Source organism: Bos grunniens, chromosome 11 (genome assembly GCF_055505025.1).
Source record: "Bos grunniens cultivar Pamir isolate PY7600 chromosome 11, Bosgru_T2T1.0, whole genome shotgun sequence".
In the NCBI taxonomy this organism is placed as follows: domain Eukaryota; kingdom Metazoa; phylum Chordata; class Mammalia; order Artiodactyla; family Bovidae; genus Bos; species Bos grunniens.
The window spans coordinates 21582926-21603118 of record NC_141175.1 but is presented as its reverse complement, the minus strand read 5'-3'; the positions used below and the strand labels follow the sequence as shown (position 1 = coordinate 21603118).

Genomic DNA, 20193 nt, shown 5'->3' with positions numbered 1-20193 from the left:
GCATGAGTTCTTCGATGGCAGAGTCTGTGCCTGCATCCCTTTCTCCCTCCATCCTCCAAGCCCAGCACCACGCCTGGCTAAGAGCAGGGCTTCCTGCTGCTGGTGAAATGAATGAATGGTACACACGCCCCAGAGCCCAGTTTGGAACCTGACTCTCTCCCCCACTTAACCAGCTGTGTAACCCAGGCCGACCCAGCTTCCTCATCTGGAATTCATGGCCGGCAGCTCTATCTACTTCACAGGACTATCGTGAGGATGAAACAGGGCAAGGTTTATGAAATGTGCAGCCCAATGCCTCATGCAGTGAAGACTCCAGTACTGAAGGTACTGTACTACTCAAATCAATGTAAAGAATTTATTTAAAAAACACAGAAGGCGTTCAGGATGAAGGAATGACAAGAGATAACGAGGACCCCGCAGAGGAGCAATCTGAAATCAGCCCCCTCATCTGCGATCCTCCACACTTCCCCACTTCCCCCGGGGACATCCCCACCCCCCACCCCCGCCCCCCCATCTGCCTCTCCACCAGCACACTGGCTCCAGGAAAGCAGGACATCACTGTATCCCCAGCCCCCAGGACAGTGGCTGCACATAGTAGGGCTTCAATAAGTGTTTTTATAGTTAATTAGCTGACAGCCTCGTTAACCCACACAACCCAGTAAGGTCATTATTTTTTCTCTCCATTATGTAGTTGAAGATGCTGAGGAATGGAGTCACTGATCACAGGTGGGGGTGGGGGGGGTGGGGGGGGTGGGGCGGGGAAGGCGGGTGCAGAGGGGTTTCCCTGCGTCTATACAGACCCCGAACTTGCCCTCAGTCTCTCAGAGAAACCAGAAATGTACCACCTTTCATTCCAGGAGGAATAGCATTTTCCAGAAGCATGCTATTCAGGGCACATCAGGGGCGGCTGAGTGTTAACTGCAGTTACTAACCAGCGCTGATGCAAACCCCAGGCCCTCGAGGGGCCAACAGCCAGGTGGGGGTTGGGGGGCTTCTGGGGGTTACCAGAAGCATCTCAGTGGAGGGCCCAGCCTCACCGGTGACAGCAATGCAGGAGTCGATGGCGGCGCTGCGGCAGGCGCAGATGATCACCACGTAGTTGGTCTTGGCCAGCTTGCCCTCGATCAGCAGCCGGAACATCTCGGAGAGGCCCTCGGCCAGAGAGTAGGTGCACTCGATGATGTGCACGCTGTCGTTGCAGGAGCTGGCAGCCAGGCCGGCCAGCCAGGGCAGCTGCGCGGAGGTCACCGGCGCCACAGCACCCGGCACAGGTGGGAAGGGCTGGGGCGGCGCCTGCTGGTACTGCCGGATCTCCGTTAGATGCGACTCGCGCCACGACCGCAGGAAGATCTGCTCCAGGTCCTCCATCAGGGGCACCTGGTCCGCCGCTGGCAACCACAAGGCGGGTGGGAGGGGCTTCAGCGCCTACCCCGGCCACACCGCGGGGCAGTTCTGGGGAGATGCGCTGTACCCCAATGTCCACCTGATACAGTCTGAATGATCAACATCCAAAATAGAGGGAGGCTGCAAATACAGCCCTCATCTCATCAGCCTAAAAGAACCAATATTTTTGAGTGCTTCTCAGCCTTTTCTCCCCCACGAGCTGGAATTTTTTGTTGTTCAGTCGCTCAGTCCTGTCTGACTCTTTGCGACCCCTGCAGTACACCAGGCTTCCCTGTCCTTCACTATCTCCAGGAGCCTGCTCAAGCTTATGTCCAATGAGGCAGTGATGCTATCCAACCATCTCATCCTCTGTCGACCCCTTTTCTTCCTGCCCTCATCTTTGCCAGCATCAGAGTCTTAAATCACTGTAAACTGAACTGAAAGTCCCTCAGTCATGTCTGACTCTCTGCAACCCCATGAACTGTAGCCTGCCAGGCTCCTCTGTCTGTGGAATTCTCCAGGCAAGAATACTGGTGTGGGTTGTCATTCCCTTCTCCAGGGGATCTTCCCCACCCAGGGATCGAACCTGGGTCTCCCGCATTGTGGGCACATTCTTTACCATCTGAGCTACCAGGGAAGCCCTTTTAATCACTATAATGGGTTTAAATCACTGTTAACGATTGTGGGGAAATGACTTCAGGGTGTGTTTGCCTCCTTACCATCATGCCAGCATCCAACCACAATCATGACGTTTACAGCTTTCACACACAGCATTATAACCAGGCACGTGATATCCCATGACTTGAAAGTGCCATCACAGACTTAGCAACACTGATCTGTCATTGACCCTTGCATTGCTTCTGAGTAAGCACCTTCAAAAATACTTCTGCAGGACACAGCTTTATGTAAAGGACATAACTTCCTGAGCCTAAACGGACCTACAGAGCTGACTGGTAACACATCATCAGACTGTCTCCAGATGGTCTCAATGTGACAACTTACCATGACATTAACAAACCACAACAACCTGGCTTCTACTGCACCCCTAGTTCTAGTGGATACCATCGTTTGGGTACTTATCATCAACTGAATTGAGAAAAACTCCACTTGTTTGATTTGTTAACTTTGTACTTCTTTGACAACTAGTGAGACTGAGTATTTTCAACATTTTTCCCTATTAGCTATTTTCTGGTTTACATGTCAGAACTTTACATTTGAGTGAGCCATGGAAAGAGAGCCACAATTTGATTTAGAAAACGTGTCCCCATCCAGCTACACCCAGCACCAGCTGTGGAGCCTTGAGCTATCTTAGGATACAGCTTTCTGATCTGAAAAAACAGGGATCACACCACTTCCTCATGGGGCTACGCCAAAACTGGATTAGATAAGCTGTTGTATTTCCTGTCTTTTAAAAGTTTTTCCCTGGAGCCCACAGCCCCTTCCAGAACCACCACCACCCATCAAAGCAACTGAGAGAGCTGCCCACACTCACCATGCTTGTCTCCTCACCTCCATCCCCTCTGACCCATTCCAGTATGGGTTTTGTCCCCACTCTCCTCATATCTCCACCCACCCGGGTTGCCAGTGGTTTCCACATGCCCCAACCCAATGGTCAATCATCAGCCAGCCCTCAATTCTAGGCCATTAATGAAATGAAGTCAGATCATATCTGAAACTGAAAGTCACTCAGTCGTGTCTGACTCTTTGCGACCCCATGGACTGTAGCCCACCAGGCTCCTCTGTCCAGGGGATTTCCCAGGGAAAAATACTGGAGTTGGTTGCCATTCCCTTCTCCAGAGGATCTTCCTGAACCAAGGATTGAACCCGGGTCTCCTCCATTGCAGGCAGATTCTTTACCTATCTGAGCCACCAAGGAAGCCCAGATCGTATCTGTCCCCTGCCTGAAAGCATTCCAGTGCTGCTATGGACTGAATTGTGTCCCCGTCCATTCATACATTGAAGTGTTAACCCCCAATGTGACTATATTTAGTGAGAGAGCCTTTAAAGAAGTAGCTAAGGTTAGGTGGGTTCATAAGGGTGGGGTCCTAGGCCAATAGGATGGGTGTCCCTATAAGAAAAGGAAGCAACTTCGGAGTTCACCCTCTGTCCCCACACACAGGCATGAAGGAAAGGCCAGGGGAGGACACAGCCATCCTCCACAAGCCAGGAAGAGAGGGCCTCCCCAGAACCCCACCATGAGGCCACTCTGACCTCGGACTTCCAGCCTCCAGAACTATGAGAAGATAAAACTTCTGTGGCTTAAGCACAGCCTGTGGTATTTTGCTACGGCAGCCTGAGCAGATAAACACAAGTTGTTCTCACCGAGTCCGACATACAGACTCTTGACCTTAGCCTGAGGCCCTGCCGGCTCTCTGACAACACCCTCACTCTCAGGCTCTCACTGGGTGGCTGCCCTGGCTCCCGCTGACCTGGGGCGCCACGCTCCCACCCACCCCTCGGCCCTTGGCCTGCCCCCCCGACCCTGCCTCCCTGAGATCTTCACAAGCCTGGGTCCTCCTCATCACTCAGGTCTCGACTCAGAGACGCCTTTCCCGATGACCTGAATCAGCCCACAACCACCCACCCCACTCCCATTGCTTCATTTCCTCTTGTTTACTGTATTTTTTCTCTCCCACTAGAATCCTTGAGGGCAGAGCCTTTGTGGTATTCCTGCTATATCTCTTCACCTAGAATGGCAGGGAAATCACTTTTGAAAAAAAAAAAAATTTATCTGGTTGCATCAGGTTTTCATTGTGGCACGTGGGGTCTTAGCTCCCCAACCAGGGATCGAACCCACGTCCTCTGCGTTGCAAGGCAGATTCTTAACCACTGGATCACCAGGCAAGTCCCAGGAAATCTGTTTGAATTCTCACTGCCATCCCAGCCCCTCAGGTGGTGACCACTGCAGTGACCTGATGACAGAGGCCGTCTTCAGAAGGGCTCTGAGTGAGGGTCCATGATCAGGCCGTGTGCACGTCCCTCCTTTAGCAATTATTCCACCAGTGGTTCCCGAAAAATGGGAGGGGACTCACCCAGCTGGACGAGATAGTAGACGGTCAGCAGGAGCTGCATCTCCTCCGAGATGGGCTGAATGGTGGAGGCCCCGTACTGCTCGTAGGCTCTGGAGATGGACTGCGAGTTCTGGTAGCACGTGTACAGCAGGGGGCTCACGACCACGTCGTTCAGGTTGCCGCAGAGGCAGGGGAAGTTCCCATGGCCTGGGGGAGGGGACATGGCATGGCTTGGCAACTGGCCTCAGGCACAACGGGTGGTCTCCACATGTGCATGCGTGCCTGCTCAGTCGCTCAGTCGTGTCCAACTCTTTGTGACCCCGTGGACCATAGCCCGCCAGGCTTCTCTGTCCATGGGATTCTCCAGGCAAGAATACTGGAGGGCGTTGCCATGCCTTCCTCCAGGGAATCTTCCCCACCCAGGGATCGAACCTGCGTCTGCTGCGCCTTCTGCATTGCAGGCAGATTCTTTACCACTGAGCCAGCAGGGAAGCCTGGGGGTCTGTGCATGCAAGGGAGTGAAAACATGCAAGCCAGCTGCACTTGAGGCAACTCAAGCTCCTCTGGGGAAATCTTGAACTCTCAGCCCGTGCTGGTTTGTGCACCTGCTCTGGTAACTGACAGGGGCTGCAGCACTTGCTTATTCATTTGCAGTCTCCACCTTTTTGGCACCAGGGATCTGTTTCATGGAAAACAATTTTTCCACAGACCCAGGGTGGGGGCGGGATTATGGTGTGGGGATGATTCAAGAGCAATATATTTATTGTGTACTTTATTTCTATTATTATTATATCAGCTCCACCTCTGATCATTAGGCATTAGATCCCGGACATTGAAGACCCCTGATTTAGTTCAATTTTTTATTTTACAGCTGAGCACATAAGGCCCAGAGAGAATTACTAAAGCTGCTCAGTCATCACCTGTGCCTCCCAGCCCCCCAGGACTCCTTGATGAGCTGAGTTAGGAAAATAAACCACTGTACAGATCAGAGACTCCAAACATTGACAGAACTTGACAAATGCTTCAGCAAATGGTACAAGATTAATTCTGATGGCAGCCCTCAGAGGCAGGACAACCCAGGCCAGATCTATTTATTAACTAGGTTATCCTCAGCAAGAAGTTTCACTTCCCCAAGCCTCGGTCTCTGCATGTGTAAAACAAGGTGAAGATATCAAACCCTCGTGCAATTGCTGAGATGATTAAATGTGGTAAGTGCCTGCATGGTATCGTGTACTCAGACGGCCTCCGTTTATTCACCAAACACACACTGAGTAGACGCCTGCTGTGTGCTGTGTGCAGACACCACGCTCAGCTCCAGGGTTAGATTGGGACACAGTTCACAGCCTCAAGAAAATTGTTTCCGAAACCTGAGGGTGCGCTAGGGTCCCCTGAAAGGCTTCCAAAAACACAGACTGCCAGACCCCACCACAGAGCCTCTGATTCCAACTCAGGCCTGGTTATGATTCTGGGATGGGTGGGCCTGGGAATTTACATCTCTACTGAACTCCTGGGCGATGCTGTATTTGCTGGTCCAGGAACCACAATTTGGGGAGCACCGCTCACAAACATTCTGGTTTATCAGAGGCAGCAAAAGAATTACTCTTAGGGGAAGGATGTGACATTTGTCATAAAAGAGGCACAAAGATGCTACAGCGGGGCCCAGATAAAAGGGTTAGAACAAATGAACAAGCAAATGGTCGTCACGGAACAGGGCTGTCCCACGGAAAACAGTGATGGGCTCTGAACTTGTGGCGTCTGATCAGGGGCTACCCCAGTGACCTTTCTGCTTGGTTCTCTCATTGCCCTGGAAACGGCTTTAGAAGTTTTCCCAGGAGGACAACTTGGTGTGGAGTCAGACTGGGATGATGTGTCATGTTGTCTGTATCCCTGGGCTCCCCGACCTTCCGCCCCCGGCGCATTGCTGTACTTGCCTTTAAAGATCACTGGCTTGGCCTTGCATATCTTCAACAAGTTGTCGGGAACGGACACTGGTTCTCCGGAAGCCACAACGGGAAAGGTGACTGAAGCCGGTCCCACCAAGCCGACCTGGGGCATGCAGGTCACACCTGCGCTTTCTAGGGACATACCGAGAGCGTGAAGAGGATACGTCAGACAGGGCATCCACCTCCGGCAGACCTGACATCAGGCCAGCCAACACACCTGGTACAACGTGACCTTCCCTGCACCTCCGGAGCACCCAAGTCTGGGAACCACAGGTTCCTGAGTCAAAAGACCTTAAAGGTCACCGGGTCCCCCTTCCCCACCAAACAACCCAGTTTTCTCTTCTTCAATGTCTCTGCCAAGTGATAAGCACGCCTTTTAGAAAAAATTCCTCTAAGATCAGGAAACTCAATACTGTACAGGAATCCTGGGCTTTGTGAAGCAAGTCTAATACATGAGAAAGAGAATCTTGTTATACTCAAGTGTGCCTCCCTAGAATTTTCTCACCCATACATATGAAAGCATGTGAGTACACACACACACATGCACACGTGAACATGCACATGCTCATACACACACATTCACACACACACACACTCATACACACACACACACACCACCACCACCAGTGCTGGAGCCTTGCATCTGGGGCAGGGCTCCATCACTTACCATACTTGGCTCTGTTCCCCACTCCCTGGGGGTAGCCACCATCCAAAGCTGATGGAGATTCTGGAGACCAGCCTTTGTGGCGTTTTTTGGGAGGGCCGGAGTTTGATAAGATACCTAGACAACGTTCAGAGTGTGAATTAGGCTGTCACCAAAGACATGCTTCAGCAAAATGTTCCCCTGAGCTGGAGGACACTTATTATTTTTTTTAAAGCACAGCTTTACACTGCATTTTAGCATCTAGTGCATTTTAGCTTCCCTAGTGGTTCACATGGTAAAGAATCTGCTTGTGATGCAGAAAAGCCCATTCAATCCCTGGGTCTGAAAGATCCCCCGGAGAAGGACACGGCAACCAACTCCTTCTTGCCCAGAGAATCCCACGGACAGAGGAGCGTGGTGGGCTACAGTCCATGGGGTCGCAAAGACTCGGACACAACTAAGCAACTAACAAGCAGTCTAGAGGAAGCATCTAGGCTTAAAGAAGTATCCTGTCGACCTCTATAAATGTTTCATTCCAAAGCTGTGTCAGTGTCTAAGCTTTAGCTCTCCGAGCCTTACCTCCTTCATCTTTACAATGGGATCATAAAACCTACTCTGAAAGGTGACTCGATCAAGATTAAAGAGAATATATGTAAGGCACAGAGTCTGAGGCCAATAAATGGTAGCTACCAAGTCCAGATCCTCATCTACAGTGGGTAGCCGTTCCTTTCTCCAGGGGATCTTCCCAATCCAGGGTTTGAACCCAGGTCTCTCACATTGCAGGCAGATTCTTTACCAACTGAGCCACCAGGGAAGCCCAAGAATACTGGAGTGGGTAGCCTATCCCTTTTCCAGTGGATCTTCCCAACCCAGGAATCGAACCCAGGTCTCCCGCATTGCAGGCAGATTCTTTATGTCTGAACTACGAGGAAGTCCATCATCGTCTCCACATCCCAGTAAATTAATACTTGTTTCTGTAGACAAGCCCCAGCGGCAGTCAACCCACCACCGCAGTTTCACCACTCGGGGGCAGTACCGATCCACCTGTGCACCTCTCCCCACCCCAGCCCTGAAAGCTAATTTCAGGCTAAAAAAATCCGGGGGAACAGAAGCTGGTACCCACTGCCACTGATGAGTCATCCTGCCCACGCCAGAACAGCGTGAGCATGACTCATCATGCTCTGTTCTTGGATTCTTCAAAATACCAAGAATTGGTTACCACATTTTTGGGGACCAATCTGACACAAAATTTCCCTTACCTTTAGCGCTCTATGTTCAACCATGACTCATTATATAAAGTTTAAATTTTAAAACGTTCTATTCCTGGATGCAACCCTCTCCCAAGGAAATCAGAACCCCAGCATGTCCACACACCTCCCGATGACCCACTCCACCTCCCATCCCCTCCCTGAGCTCCTGGTGATTCTAAACCACAACCAGGATTGAGAACCACTGGTTTAGAGCAGTGTTTCTCCAAATCTAGCCAGAGACAAAGCTGGACAGAACCAGGAGGAGCTTGTTCCAAGTGCTCCTGGGCACACCTCAACCTACAGAAGCAGATCTCCAGAAATGAAAGGAAACACTTGGTCACAAGCACCCCTGGTTATCCTTAGACGTGCTGCTGTTTGAGAATTATTGCTTTCGAGTCTCTTAAAAATAACCCAAAGTTATTTTCACCTCTTCTTTAGACTGACTGAAAATGAATGAAACGAAATGAATAAAACGTTTAAAGACATGAAGTTCTTTGCTTGCAAAGAGGTTTCCCACAGGTGGGCTCCTCTGACCCCCACAACCTCTGCGGCAGCTTCTATCACCTTGATGTCATTTAGAACTACATCTTCATTTCCCCAAACATCTGTCCTCAAGAGCAGGGAAGAGCTCCCACACAGACTGAGATGCCAGCTCCTCTAAAAGCCATGTTAAACTACCAGAGGAGGAAGGGCAATGGGATGGAGCCTCGGTATGAAGGCAGAAGGTCTTCCGGTGTTTTCTTCCTTTGGGGTGCTAACTGCCTCTACACGGACTCAAAGCTCCTCGTGCATGTGTCCTGAGTCACTTCAGTATGTGTCCGACATTACGGCCCTATGGACTGTAGCCCGCCAGGCTCCTCTGTCCATGGGATTCTCCAGGTAAGAATACTGGAGTGGGTTGCCATGCCCTCCTCCAGAGGATCTTCCCCAAAGCTCTCCCAAAATGATGTCACCAGGAGCTGCCCCTGTGGACCAACCATTTCTGGCCATGTGTCCTGGTGCTGGGAAGGGGGACCCTATTTGGCATTTGGGAAGAGACAAGTCTTCACTGTAGCCCACACCCTGCAGGCACTGCAACACCCGGAACCCGAGCTAGGACAACGCAGAAAGGGATTCTGCACGTTTCCTACCTCCCCCTCCCAACTCTGCCCCCACCCCATCCCGTCCCATGCGGGGCAGCATTTCAGCTGAGAACCACAGAGCCCCCGAGTCCTTGTCATACTCCGTGTAGCTTCAGAAGCGGTTTCTTGAAATAGAGTCCACCCTGCCCACAGCAGGCCTCAGGCACGGGACTCCGAGGCTCCAGCCGTTCCCCTAATGGTGCAAGCCCACTCTCTCTACCAGCACCCATTGCATCCTCCGGGCCAGGCTCCATGGAGTAACTAGGCTCCCATGCGCGTGATGATAACCGTTCCTGGGAACGTCACCAGCCCACAGGAAGACAGGTTACCACTCGTAACGGGTTCCCACTGCATCCTGGCGCACACTCATCACCCAGATTGGGGGCAGAAGCCATGCGTCTCCCTACCCCCAGCACTGGGGGCTGGACACACTCCCAGAGACTCAGGAGGTGTCTGCTGATCCAGCCTGACTCTCATTCCAACTCCAGGAGGCTCCTGGGCCCCAGCGTGGCGGCTCCCCCATCCCCCACCCGCCACCACCTTGGCCCAGAGCAGAGCAAGGCCCCCTCACCCCGAATAGGACGGTCAAGGTTACCTAAGGCCGAGGGACGCGGCACTGCAGACAGGCGGTTCTTCACCAGCGGCTGGTGCTTCGGGGAATCTTTGCCGTTGAAAACAGCCGCACCCAGGGCTGCGGTTAGGGCGGGGTGATCGGAGGCTGGTCCTGAGAACAGAGACAAAGAGGGGAGAAGACCATGGGATGCTCGGGGAGTCCAGCAAACAGGATATGGCTCTCCCTCCGTTTAACATATTAGCTTTCCACTGATGCAGCCCGTCAAGGGTCAGGACTCTTGACAGAGTGATTCTGTCCCCCCAGCCCCCCGAAAAAGCAGACACACGCAGACATGCACACACACACACACACGTGCACACACAGGACACATGCTCCCACACATGCTCCACTGAGCACTCCCTGTGAGAGAAGGGCCCGTGGGGGCCCCGGGATTCCAGGAGCGCCCCTGCACCTGCTCCACCCTCCTCCCACCCTCGCTCACCCTCCTGGATTCAGGGTCACGTCAAACATGCTCAGGAAAGCAGTTGGGTTTGCCGTCGCCCAGGGCCAGGCTATGCACAGGATCTGGGGCTCCCCGGGCCTCAGGAGGATTCTGGGGGCAATTGTGGGCTCTGCTCTAAGTCACCCACACGGGCCAGAATGATGTGGAAGGTACTCCAGAGTCAGAAGGAGCACAGATCATCCCCTATGTTGAGGGGTTGAAGGGCAGGCTCTGAAACCAGACGACCCCTGTCTGAGCCCCATGCTGCCTCGAACTCGCTGTGCAACCTTCCTGAACATTACACCTCCTCCCTGTGCATCCACCTTCTCATGTAGAGGATGCGGGTAATATTAGAGCCGCTGTGAGGACGATGGGAGTTAACAGAAGTTTGCAAGCAGTAAGTATTTGCTATCACTGTCATCACATTTAATTTTTATAATCACCCTGCAAATTAGACAGAAAAGATTCTCTCCAAGTGTACAGATGAGGAAACGGAGAGTCACAGAGTTAAAGTGAGCTGCCCCAAATCTCTCAGCTAGGAGGCGGCAATGCTGGAATCGCACCCAGGTATTCTTCGGGCAGAAACACTGATCCCTGAAGCTGCCCAAGTGTGCCAGGCCCCAGGTGGCCCAGGCACAGAGAGGACGAGGGCAGATACCACGCAGAAGGAGGACAGGGGCCTCTAGGGGGGTGCATTCTCCACTCACGTGCAGCCTCTTCGCTGTGGATGCTAAGCCACGTGCAGCAGGGGCCCAGGGCCCCTCAGCAGACCCCCCTGGGCAGGAGGACCCCCAACCACCAACCCCCCTGCCAGAGCCCTTGGGAAGGAGGTTGCTGTCTACTTGCCATCAGCTGTCGTGCTTATCAGGTGTGTTTTGCATGGCCGAGGCCAAGTTCACGAAGCAGAAATACCAGCTATCAAACCCTACTGCCCGTGATAGCCTCGGCGAGCATCTTCGTGCCTCCATTTTTCAGTTGGGGAAACTAAAACCGACTCCCAGCACCTCCAGCGCTGCGCCACCGCCTCACCTGCCTGCGGGGCTCCCAGCGGGGCGCTCGGGGCTGTCCCCGGACTGGGCTCGCCAGGGAAGGGGGCCGGCGGCCCAGAGCTGTCCAGCGGCGGGAACAGAGAGCTGGAGCACGCACCCATGGATGCCTGCCGGCTTCTGAACTCTGCGGAGAAGAGGCACGCATGACAGTCAGCTCCTGCTCCTCCCCAACAGCAACCGATGACTTCCGAGGCCAGAATCCGGCCGGTGAGAGCCAGGCATGGAGATAACTGCAAGGGCACCAACGCCTTCCCCGTCGCTGCTCTGGTGCAGCCAGGGGGCTGGGGTGGGGGCCATTCCCCAGGCTCGGTCTCTGGGGAAGCCACCTGAGGGACAGTCCTCTTGCCAGCAGCAGGAGCAGTGGTCACCATTTGGGAAGAAGGGAAAAGCACATGATGCAAACGAGAACTCCAAGTCCAAGGGACAAATAGCATTACGGGAAAAACAGATGATGCAAATGAGAGCTTCAAGTCCAAGGGACGAACAGCATTACTCAAAGGTGAAGGAGCAGCTGGGCTTCTCTGGTGGCCCAGACGGAAAGAATCTGCCTTCAGTGTAGGAGACCCGGGTTCCATCCCTGGGTCTGAACAATCCCCCGGAGGAGAGCATGGCAACCCACTCCAGTATTCTTGCCTGGGGAATTTCACAGACAGAGGAGCCTGGCGGGCTGCAGTCCATGGGGGTCTCAAAGAGTCAGACATGACTGGGTGACTAACACAACAATAACAACAAAGGAAGGGCTAGTACTTTCCTCCACCCCCTGAATCACTCTCCATTGGGAAGACTACCTCCCAGTGAGGTATCGAACCTGAGAGGGGCTTGGTCACAGCAAGTGATCAAGAACTCTTGGCTGATCCCACAAAGAGAAGAACCACTTCCTCTCCAGGACCTAGAAAATGACAGGCATGTATATAGTAGGAGCTCAAGAAACTATTGAGGAATGTGGCAACCCACTCCGGTATTCCTGCCTAGGGAATTTCACAGACAGAGGAGCCTAGTGGGCTACAGTCCATAGAGTCACAAAGAGTTGGACACGACTGAGCGACTGAGCATGCGTGCAAGCAAGAAAAGGAGACATGGAGGATAGGAATGATGGGAGGGGACAGGGGATGAATGCCTAGAACCAGCCCCTCCTGAAGCCCCTTTTTCCTACTCACAGAAGCTGGCTGGGGTATTCCAGGTGACCAGAGAGCACTGATGCAGACAAGCGAGGGACAAGAGGCTGCCTCTCCTGGGCACCTCGCTGAGAACCCTTCTGGGACACGTCCCTCCACGGTTGGTTGATGGGAGAAGGGGCATCTCGGTGGGGTCTGGAAAATCCAGCCCCTCCCTCTGCCTCCAGAGCTGACTGCAGCCAGGAGGATATTGGGCGACAGAAGAGGAGAATGGAGGGAGGCCCTTCCTAAAGCTGGAGCCCTCTCTCTTCTGCCAGCCCCAGCCCCAGGAAGCTGATCTTTTCTGTTTGTGGTTGACAGGGCTGCGGGGCAGGGAGGGAGGCTATCTGGGCTGAGCTTTCTCTAAGTCAGGGCTTCGCAACTTCAGCACCATTGACACCGGGCTGCACAATTCTCTGCAGAGGGCTGCCCCGGGCACTGTATCCTTGGCCTCCATCTATGAGATACCAGGGGCTCCTTGCAGTCATGATGGTCAACAGTGTCTTCAGACATCACCAAATATCCCTGGGGGACAGAATCCCCCCCGGGTGAGAATCTTGCCCCAGATACTTACCACAAGAAGACACGGCACCGTGTGGCCCTGTGTCAGCTTTCAAAGCGCCCATACAATTAGACTGATACTGTAAACTGGACGCCCGGAGGGCAAAATTGCATTTTGATTTCGTAGGGCTGACCTCTTGTCCACCGTGTGCACTGCAGAGCAGTCTGGGCCCAGAGTCCGGCCAACAGGCCCCTGGCTGGCCTGGAGGTGCCCCCTTCATACGGCCCACCCCACAGAGCTTGCTCACCTGAGCCTTTCCAGCAAATGAGAGGCCCTTTGGTCAGAGCCCCCTGGGCGTTGCGGACCAGGTAGTATTTCAAGTGTTTCTGCTTCTTGGGCTGCGTGGTCAGCTTCAGATTGATGTGATTGGAGAACTCCGTGAAGTAACAGAAGCCCTTCTTGCCACAGCCGACACAATTCCCAGAGAAACCTGGGGGGAGGAAACAAACCAAGATTGTCCCCACCTGACACCCAAGACCCCTCCAAGTGAACCATCGTTCACTAGGCATTCACGTCCCGAACCACCAGCCAGAGAAGTCCAAGGGGCAAAGGTAGCTGCCAGCTCACGCTCGTCCAGGGGTCAAGATGACCTTGACACACAAAAAAAACCTTGACCAAAGAGACGCTGGGTCGTAGACACAAGCGTAGGCAAGCATGGAAGACGGCATTTGCTTAGGGGCATATTTAAAGCCTGTGCATCCTATGGGACAGAACCGTCCCATTCATCTGTCCACACTGAGCACGTGCAATAATTTGGTTTGTCCACATGGTCTTTGGGCTTCTCAGATGATGCTTGTGGTAAAGAAACTGCCTGCCAATGCAAGAGACATGAGATGCAGGTTCGATCCCTGGGCCAGGAAGATCCCCTGGAGGGGGTCATGACAACCCACTCCAGTGTTCTTACCTGGAAAATCTCACGGACAGAGAAGCCTCATAGGCTGTAGTCCATAGGGTTACAAAAGAGTCAGACACGACTTAGTGAATAAACAATAAATGTTTATACTGTAGTCCAACACATGAATTAAGGAATTATTTAATATTTGAGCATCACCAGAAGAAATAAAGTGACTATATTCTGTGTATGTAATATGCACACAAAGTGTTTCTAGTTGGTGGGGATGGAGGTGGGGGGAAGAGCTTTGATTAAAGTATAAGTAAGGACAAGCCTTAAGTACTTGAAATTATGTTTCCCAGGTGGCTCAGGGGTAACGAACCCTCCTGCCAAGGCGGGAGACACGGGTTCCTTGGGTGGAGACAATCCCCTGCAGAAGGAAATGGCAACCCATTCCATATTCTTGCCTGGAGAATCCCATGGACAGAGGAGCCTGGCAGGCTATATAGCCCATAGCATCGCAGAGAGTTGGACAGGACTCAAGTGACTTAGCATGAACACACTACGGTCTTCAGTGCCAGCCAATCATAGAATCTCAAAGCAATTAAACCACTGAGACTGGATACACTGAGAGCCCTCTTGAGAGTCCAAAATTCCCTCCAGGAATCAAGGAAGTAGACCCCACAAATCGCAGAAATCAAGTACTTCATCACGTGTGGCCAGGATCATGGCGAGTGAAATCTGGGCCCAGCAGCCATGGTGAAGCCTCTCATCTAGAAGGTGACTGCTTATATCAGTTCCTGCTGCCCAAGGCCAGGGGAACCTTTCTGGGAGATGACAGAGCTTAACTCTGAGGCTCTGCAGAGGATGCTTTCCAGAGGTGATGACAAAACCACCTCTTCAGTTCAGTTCAGTTCAGTTACTCAGTTGTGTCCGACTCCCTGCGACCCCGTGGATTGCAGCACGCCAGGCCTCCCTGTCCATCGCCAACTCCCAGAGTTTACTCAAACTCATGTCCATCGAGTCAATGAGCCATCAAACCATCTCATCCTCTGTCGTTCCCTTCTCCTCCTGCCCTCAATCCTTCCCAGTATCAGGGTCTTTTCAAATGAGTCAGCTCTTCACATCAGGCGGCCAAAGCATTGGAGTTTCACCTCTTATGAACTATTAAAATCCAGAGAACATGCTTGAAAGACTTAAACTGTGAAGTCCATTCAAGCCGGAATCAATAGAACTGTTGGTTAAGACAAGAAAAACGTGATGGTTTAGCTTTTGTACCTGGTAGACCGTTCTGCTTTAAGCTCACTGTCTCTCAAAGGCCTTCCCTATGACCTTGCCTCACTCACTGGTACATCTGGTTTCTTTGCAACAAAGTCCTTTGGTAGGAGAGACCCTGAAGCTGAGACTAATTTGTTTTATCTTATCCTCTGGATGACAAGTTTACAAAGAGCATCTTGATATAGGCCAGAAAGGGCCAAGCGGTTCTGTGAGTAAGCCCTGCTTTTAAAGGGGACAGTCCTGAGGTCTCTGGCTACTACTGTTAGTGAAGGTTCAAAACATTTCCCCATAGAGAAAGAAGATGCCTATATTACAGAACTATGAGGGACTTTATTTTCTCAGGCTCCAAAATCACTGCGGACAGTGACTGCAGTCATGAAATGAAAAGACACTTGCTCCTGGAAGAAAAGCTATGACTAACCTAGACACCATATGAAAAAGCAGAGACATCACTTTGCTGACAAAGGTCCAAATCGTCAAAGCTATGGTTTTTCCAGTAGTCACGAACAGATGCGAAAGTCAGACCACAAACAAGGTTGAGCGCTGAAGAATCGGTGCTTTCGCATTGTGGTATTGGAGAAGACTCTTGAGAGTTTCGTGGACTGCAAGGAGATCAAACCAGTCAATGCTAAAGGAAATTATCCCTGAATATTCGTTAGAAGAACTGATGCTGAAGCTGAAGCGCCAATCCTTTGGCCACCTGATGCGAAGAGCTGACTCATTGGAAAAGACCCTGATGCTGGGAGAGACTTAAGGTGGGAGAAGGGGATGACAGAGGATGAGATGGTTAGATAGCATCACTGACTCAATAGACATGAATCTGAGCAAACTCTGGGAGAGAGTGAAGGACAGGGGAACCTGGCATGCTGTAGTCCATAGGGTCACAAAGAGTCAGACATGACTTAGTGGCCGAACAACAAACATTACAGAAACCTGGATTATCTGCTCTATTGCAAGCAAGTTTAATATTCCTTAAAAGGCATTAGAAATAAAGACAAATCTCTTGGTCTAAGAAGGCAGACACAGGTTAGTTTTTCCTTCCAGACTCCTATCCCCTCTGTACTGAATAGATTAAGGTACCAAAAAAATGCCAACTCTGTGCTTTATGTTTACTTGTTGTTAGAGGGACATGAAGGAAACTGACATGCAGAGAAAACCAACGGTGTTCTTGCCATTCACTGTCGCCCAGACGAAGCACCCAGCTGAACTCATGCAACCACCAGTCGGTCAGCTAAACCTTCCATGGGGAAACCTGAGAACCAGAGGGACTGAGTGGTTGTCCAGAGCAGATCCAAAGAGTGACGCATTCAATTCTATCATGAGAACGGAGTGTGGATGCACAAGCATGCCCTCCAGGGCTGCCCCCAATGCCTACCACCCCCATCTCTGCTTTACCTCCCATCCCTCCTACTGCTATGCCAGACTTTATATTGCTGACAGCTCTTATAACTTCTTCCTCAATGTTGCTGCTAAGCTGCTACGTCACTTCAGTCGTGTCCGACTCTGTGCGACCTCCTAGACCGCAGCCCATCAGGCTCCCCCGTCCCTGGGATTCTCAAGGCAAGAACACTGGAGTGGATTGCCATTTCCTTCTCCGATGCATGAAAGTAAAAAGTGAAAGTGAAGTCACTCAGTTGTGTCCGACTCTTAGCGACCCCATGGACTGCAGCCTACCAGGCTCCTCCATCCATGGGATTTTCTAGGCAAGAGTACTGGAGTGGGGGGCCACAATGTTAGAGTTATTAAAATCTGTATTTTTCCCTATAACCATCCCCATCCTTCCACAGGACCGGGAGCATGTATGTCCATGGGGAGGTATGGGTTGTATCTGTGTGCATTCGTGTGCGTATACAAACTAGTGCCCAGCACAGGAGAGACAGTCAGCAAACACTGGGAGGGAAGGAGGAGAGAGGAGATAAAACAATTAGCAGAGCAAACACTTAGCCTCTCTGCACACACTTTGATGTGCTTTTGTTTTCTAATGTTTTCACGTTTCTAATGCTTCCTAGTTTATAATCTAATGTTTTTATTTTTTCTTTTGTCTCCAACCTGGGAACCTTGAGCAGCTCAACTGCCATCCAAGAATGAGGCCCTGAGAAACCTTCCAAGCTCCCTGGAAGGGATCCTGACTCTGAGGTCAAACCAAAGATGATGAGTAAGAAACAGAACTGCAAATCCAAGGATGCTCCCAGCACCTCGCCAAGGCCAGCACTGCCATCCCTTTGCAGAAATGGCTAAACAGGTTACAGGCCTTTGTCCGACGACAAATGTGGGCTATGGGACCACGGCTCCGTTCCAGAGGCAGGGAGGGAGGGCCACAAACCAGAAGGGGCTCCTCCGTGGTTCAGAAATCAAAGTGGAAACGCTGGCCCTCCCAGGGCAGTAAGGACAGGCACACCTCATTCTATCGCGCATGCTTCTGTTTCTTCATATCTCAGTGCTAGGTAGTAACACACTCACTCACTCACTCCATTTTAACTCCAATAGTCATTAGCACATGAGAAGTAAAGTGGCTGCTATTTAGGTTCATTTGCTGCTGCTGTCTTTCTCCAATTGGTAATCCACCCATTTTTTAGGACCCAAGTGTGTCGCCGGTGACACCCTCTGAGACACTCTCATCCCAGAAGTCAATGCATCCTTGGGGATCCCACAGCATCTTAAGCCCGTGGTGGGAGCCTGTTGCCCAGAGATTTCCCAGAATTTCGATTTCTGTGGTTGTGCATGTGGATCTCTGAGGGAAGTCTTGGTTGGCCTGTATCCTCCCACGGCCCTGAGCTTCCGGGAAGGACCAAGTGCCACTTGGCTTTGGGGCCCCAGTCTGAACTTAAAGTCTACCTTCAGTTATTTATTACTATGAATAATAATAAATGCATAATTATTTGCCTGCTAGATGAACAAACAGCTCATTTACTCTCATCTCAGAAATGAACATTCCAGCTGTAATAGATGGAAGCTTCCCAGGTGGTACTAGTGGAAAAGAACCCGCCAGCCAATGCAGGAGACGTAAGAGACGCAGGTTGGATCCCTGGGTCAGGAAGATTCCCCTGGAGGAGGGCACGGCAACCCACTCCAATATTCTTGCCGGAAGAATCCCATGGACAGAGGAGCTTGGTAGGCTACGGTGCATGGGGTCGCAAAGAGTCAGACACGACTAAAGCGACTTAGCAAGCACACACACAGCTGTAATAGATGGTTTCTTCTCCTTCTCAGCTAGTTTCGATGAATTACTATCAAACAACTGGAACACACACCTACATTTTAGTCTTTTCGCTTTCACAGACCGAAATCTCTCTGTTGATTCAAAGTCACTAAAACCAGCACTACTTTCTCTATAAATTATGGGGGGCTGGGGGTGGGGGGGGGTGGTTTAAAGCTGTTACTTTCTCCTAAGATACTCCAGAGCCTCCCCTTTATAGGTCACTAAAAAGTGCTGAGCCCCGGCCCCAGAGGGGTGCTGGGCCACCATGCCCTGTGCAGCCATCAGGGTTAATTGCAGGAAACCTAAACAGTGCTAAGTGTGCAAGCTGAGAGTATAAAGTTATTTTAAAAGAAGAAAGCATGGGTTATTACCAGCCGGCCCTTGTTACCCACCTCCGATGGCTTTTTGGCAAGCAATTAACAAAGACCCCACTTCCTCTACGCTCCCCGCCGGAGGGGCTGAAGCTGTTCCCAGGCCGGTGGTGAATGAACTGAAAGATTCTTGCCTCTGCATTTCGAGACATGGAGCCTCCTAGATTTACTGCCCTCGCAATTCCTTTACAGTCACAAAGGGGAGGAATTCAGGCCAGATCAAACGCTAACCAAGTCACCAGTCTGTCTTCCCCACTCATTCTGTCCTGAGCGGCCTTGATAAGCAAATTCACTCTGAGATGCAATGACTCAGAAGCAATGAGCTTCCTTGGTGGAGTAAATTTCCTGGATTATTCTTGCTTTCAAAACTGATTACAATAAACCCATAGAGCCGCCTTAAGAAAGAACCGGCCAAAACCTTTTCTCCTGCTGGTTGTTGCCTCAGAGTCGTGTCTGTCCCTCCACTGAGCAGTCATCTGCCAGGTTTCAGAGTGTGCCCTCGTGGCAGGAACCATTTCTTTTTCTTCTCTGGGTCAAGCCTTGCTGTCCCACCTCCATCCTTCAGTCCTTTGCACAGAGACTCAGACATAAAATGTCCTCAATAAATATCCACTAAAGTGTGTAGGAGATCCAACCAGTCCATCCTAAAGGAAATCAGTCCTGAATATTCATTGGAAGGACTGACGCTGAAGCTGAAACTCCAATACTTGGGCCACCTGATGCAAAGAACTGACTCCGTGGAAAAGACCCTGACGCTAGGAAAGATTGAAGACGGGAGGAGAAGGGGACGACAGAGGATGAGATGGTTGAATGGCATCACTGACTCAATGGACATAAGTTTGAGTAAACTCTGGGAGTTGGTGATGGACAGGGAGGCCTGGCGTGCTGCAGTCCATGGGAACGCAAAGCGTCTGACACAACTGAGCAAGTGAACTGAACTGAAAGTGTTTTTACCTACCCAGATTTGGGAACATATCAAGTGTAAAACTGAGGTTTAAATGTTTGTCCACTGGGAAAGCACAGAAGGAATGGGGCCAGCAGGAGAAGTTTAACCTAGAAGTTTTTCCCATAAACTCTCATGATCAAACTTGCTTCTGCCATGAAGATTATTTCTGAGGCTACATCTCAGCTAGACAGATCATTACCAACCCTCCTGTCTGCCCAGCTCTCCTGCCAAGGAGATGCCAGGCCAGGTGAGGGGCCATGTAGAAAGCACTTGCCCACTCTCTGGACAAGGACACGGAGGCCCAGGGTCACACAGCAGCCTATGGTCAGACACGGGGCTGGAGCCAGCTCGCTGAGCTCTCGGTCCAAACCTCATGTCTCCCCCGACTTTGCTTCA

General features: G+C 51.5%; 1 protein-coding gene across 8 annotated transcripts in view; it reads right to left on the bottom strand.

The window, feature by feature from the left end:
- GREB1 (growth regulating estrogen receptor binding 1) overlaps positions 1–20193 on the bottom strand; it is a 135308-nt gene that overhangs the window by 42959 nt on the left and 72156 nt on the right. For all 8 annotated transcript variants that reach the window (XR_015136419.1, XR_015136420.1, XM_086325619.1 and 5 more), the window contains exons 5-11: positions 13419–13601; positions 11436–11579; positions 9947–10075; positions 7005–7118; positions 6326–6469; positions 4416–4601; positions 1038–1388 (exon numbers count right to left, since the gene is read on the bottom strand). Coding sequence is in view for 6 of the 8 variants with exons in the window: in XM_086325619.1 (XP_086181745.1) it covers positions 1038–1388; positions 4416–4601; positions 6326–6469; positions 7005–7118; positions 9947–10075; positions 11436–11579; positions 13419–13601 (1251 nt within the window). In the remaining 2 variants the exon portion in view is untranslated. The remainder of the gene's footprint in view (positions 1–1037; positions 1389–4415; positions 4602–6325; positions 6470–7004; positions 7119–9946; positions 10076–11435; positions 11580–13418; positions 13602–20193) is intronic.